The sequence below is a fragment of the Crocuta crocuta genome, unplaced genomic scaffold, assembly GCF_008692635.1.
Source record: "Crocuta crocuta isolate KB4526 unplaced genomic scaffold, BGI_CrCroc_1.0 scaffold344, whole genome shotgun sequence".
Taxonomy (NCBI): domain Eukaryota; kingdom Metazoa; phylum Chordata; class Mammalia; order Carnivora; family Hyaenidae; genus Crocuta; species Crocuta crocuta.
Window position 1 is genome coordinate 541,050 of NW_027533081.1, and position 4,061 is coordinate 545,110.

Below are 4,061 nucleotides of genomic sequence, written 5' to 3' on the forward strand. Positions count from 1 at the left end.
AAAAAAAAAAAAAAAAAAAAAGAGACCAAGCACATGCTACAAAATACAGCGTTAGGAAAGTATGTACCTAAATCGTGCCTCTACACTAGCCCACCATGTGTGGGGAGAGGTCAATGCCACCCCAGGCAGGGACAGCAGCATCTGCCAGCAAGGCTGCCTGCCCAGGGGTCAGAGCAGCACTGCTGTCTCATCCCTGAGGCCCTGGAAGTCCCTCCTGGCTCCCCAAGAGTCCCACCCAGGTCCCGAAGCTGCCAAGACTTCAGCATGGCCTGGCTTGGCACGGCCTGAAGCCACACACCCTCCAGATGGTTCCATACCCCCTTGCTGAGTGGGTGTCAACAATCTCACCCCTTTTGTTAGCTCAAAAGTCGAGGGCAAACTCACAGTAAGTCAAAGACGACGCCTTCGGGGGTGCAGACCGGGTAGACGAAGGGCTGCAGAGAGAGACTAAGAAAGGACAGAGTCACTCTAGGTCATACAGTGGGTTCCGTGACTTCTCCCTTTGCTCCTCCCTCCTCCCCTCATTCCTACAACAATCTCGGTGCTCCTCTGTCCAGCCAGGGCTGGGAACCAGTACAGAGGTGACCCCACAGCCCTGCCCCTCAGAAGCTCCCCCCACAAACCAATAAATACAAGGCAAGGGTCCCTGGGATGACAAAAGCCTGGATCTCCCCACACTCTCTACCGTGTCATTTAACACACATGCGATCACATTCAAGCCCCAAAGAGGTTCCCGGAGGTGGCCTTGAGGAGGCAGGACTAGAAATTACTCCCCAAAACCTCACGTAGCAGACAGGCCACACTTTTCTACTGAAAACTACCCTCTCTCATCCCAAGAGACTCTGTGGAGCTACTGTGGTCTGCGGGTGCCCTGTCTGCTCCTGACCAGAGTGTGCACACAGCTGCCCCACATTTCCAAGGCACGGGCACGTGACTCAGGCAACAGCCGATGCCCTAGGAGCCCTGGGTAAGTTCTAATATGTGGATATAGGGGTAGAGGGGTGTGCAGAGACCCAAAGTGCCACAAGTTATTTGCCACCTCAGGAGGGTTGACTTTGGAAAAGCAGAGCCCACAGATGAGGGGAGACTGTACCTGGTGAACTTCTTTGAGTCAATACCCCTTTTTTTTTTTGCATGGTGTTTCCATCACTAGCCATCAAGAGCCCTGGCTGACCTGTTTGCACCTTGGTCACCTTGAAAATCCAGTGGGCACAGATCAGTCCCCTGGACTTGGACTGCCTGGCAGCACTGGACTCAACCTCCCCAGATGCCCCAGGAAGCTCCCATGGGGCAACCTCACCACCTCCCCCTCTGGCCCAACCTACTGCTCTAACCCAGTGGTGATGCTGGTGCTGCGGGGGACTGACAAGAATAGGACCCAGCACCAAAGCAAGTCCAAACGGCAAGGCACTGCACATTCATCTTCTCCCAAACAGGCCTTAAAGGGCACAGTCTCAAAGCACATTTTTACCCCAGAATCCAAAGTAGTTAAAAAGTGGATGAAATATAGCTTAGGGAGACCTCTTGGAGGAACTGGGAACCAAGGACCAAAATATTTCCATGAAATCCATTTATACCCACTCTGAAGGAGACCACATTCCCATGAGGCTGAAGACAAAACTTGATGGGGGTGGGGAGAAATCCAACCAATGAGGCCTGGGTCTCACTTGCTGACCCTCCCTGAGCAAGTGCTATGAACAGGGAAAAGCCCTCACTCAGTGCTATGTGGGAGTCTCCTAGGGCAGACCTACTGGCTGCATCCCCGGCCTTCCCTGCACCCTTCTAGCCCCGTGGTGTCTGGCTGACCTGAACCAATCAGGGTACTGGGATCACTAGCAGAGTGTTGTCAGTTCTTAAGGCTCATCATTAAAAAAAAAAAAAAAAAAGGTTCATCACGCCCAATGGGACTGGGACGGACACACATACACCACACACACACACACACACACACACACACGCAGAGCATGTGCCCAGGGCAAGGATGATCACAGCCTGAGCCTGGAGAAACTCAGGCCCAAATGGACCATCGGACCTGCCCAATCCCCAAACCCCCAACGTCTTGGGGTTCATTAATCTTAGCCCGTCTCCAGCAGACACACCTGTTCATACACATACCAACCACAGTGGGAAGGAGCACCCAAGTGGCTCTGCAGCTGGGTCCCTCCCCATCCTCACCAATAATCTGTGCTCGCAGGGAAGGGGTAGGGGGTTCACAGTATCAGGACTATTGCTGCTGCTGTTATTGCTTAGACTGTGGGCCAAAAGTAAAGCATGAAAGACAAGGGCCCAGACCACCAGGTCCAAGCCTCAATCGCATCACTTCCTGGATGTGACACCTGGGTGAGGGACTTCCCACTTCTAAACATTGATCCTCTCAAGTGTAAAGTAGGCTTAACAACAGAGCCTACCGACCTTGGAAGGTAAGAAAGGGGTTGGGGGGAAAACGCATAAATACACAGACACAGAATGAGCAGAAAGTGTTAGTTCTTATCATTGTTAGGTCATCTTCCCTCAGTTCAAGGAAAATCTAGGTGTGAGAACACAGACAGAACCCACATCCGCACCCATAAAGGTCATATTCATTACTAAATATTGAGTAACAGAAAACAACTAGGAGGGAAAGATAAACACTCACAACTCTTACCTGCAGTGATCAAAAGGTAAACGACGAAAATTTGCTTGTGGGATGTCTGTTTAAGGTGAAAATAAAAGACAGAAAGTTTATTCTGTAAGTGTTCCTACCAACAATTCAAATCCATGTTAAGAAAAACTTCATGTGGGGGGCGCCTGGGTGGCTCAGTTGGTTATGCATCTGATTTCGGCTCAAGTCATGATCTCGAAGTTCGTGGGTTCAAGCCCCGTGGCGGGCTCTGTGCTGACAGCTGAGAGCCTAGAGCCTGCTTTGGATTCTGTCTCTCCCTCTCTCTCTGCCCCTCCCCTGTTCATGCTCTGTCTTTCTCAAAAATAAATAAATAATAAACAAATAAATAAGAAAAAGTTCATGTGAATTACCTAGTGCAAAAGCTGCCGTAGATTAAAAAGCCTTCAATAGGTAAGACACATGAAGTACGTCAAGAAGGAACTTAGAGGGGGGCGCCTGGGTGCTCAGTCAGTTAAGCATCTGACTTCGGCTCAGGTCATGATCTCTGGGTTCATGGGTTTGAGCCCTGCGGCGGGCTCTGTGCGGACAGCTTGGAGCCTGGAGCCTGCTTTGGATTCTGTGTCTCCCAGGGGCCGCAGTGGCCTAGTGGGGAGGAAGGCGGACTCGTACCTAGTGGGATGGCAGTTCAAAGCCCTGGCGTGGATTCTGTGTCTCCCTCTCTTTCTGTCCCTCCCCTACTCATACTGTTTCTATCTCTCATAAATAAATAAACTTAAAATTTTTTTTTAAAAAAACAAAGAACTTAGGGGCGCCTGGGTGGCTTAGTCGGTTAAGCGTCCGACTTTTGCTTAGGTCATGATCTCGCGGTTCGTGGGTTCGAGCCCCGCGTCGGGCTCTGTGCTGACTGCCAGCTCAGACCCTGGAGCCTGTTTCAGTCTGTGACTCCCTCTCTCTCTGACCCTCCCCTGCTCACGCTGTCTCTCTCTCTCTCTCCTAGAAAAATAAAAAGAAAAGAAAAAAAAGAAAGAAAGAACTTAGAGGAAAAAGGAGATACTTGTTCAAGCTGCTGGGGTTGGATTTCTCCCACAATCCTAATACCGTTGCTGTGGGGCTTGGCTTTGCTTTCCAAGAATGCTGTGCTGCTTTTACCCCCATCAGCAATTATGAGAGTGCACTCTTTTTTATTTCAGCCTTGATAGCTTTGGGTATTAGCATTCTTTTTGTTATTTACTAACTTGACAAAGAAAACACTGTTAGTTTACATCAAAAAATATCACCCAGATGAAACATTTTCTCATGTTTAGTGTATTTTCTCTCTTGTGAATCATCTGTGCTCTCAACCCATTTGTCTGTTACACTTTGTGTTCTTGTTCATTGTTCGTTTTTACAGTCTCTATGTAGTGAAGACATCATCCCTTAATTACAAACCCCACCCCCCCCCCCCCCCCCCACCCCACAC

At 49.8% G+C, this 4,061-nt stretch overlaps 1 protein-coding gene across 4 annotated transcripts in view; it reads right to left on the reverse strand.

Moving 5' to 3' along the window:
- The window catches only part of PPIL2 (peptidylprolyl isomerase like 2), a 30,639-nt gene that overhangs the window by 23,727 nt on the left and 2,851 nt on the right, over positions 1-4,061 (reverse strand). For all 4 annotated transcript variants that reach the window (XM_077745915.1, XM_077745913.1, XM_077745914.1 and 1 more), the window contains exons 3-4: positions 2,645-2,690; positions 385-447 (exon numbers count right to left, since the gene is read on the reverse strand). In XM_077745915.1, coding sequence (XP_077602041.1) covers positions 385-447; positions 2,645-2,690 — 109 coding nt within the window. The remainder of the gene's footprint in view (positions 1-384; positions 448-2,644; positions 2,691-4,061) is intronic.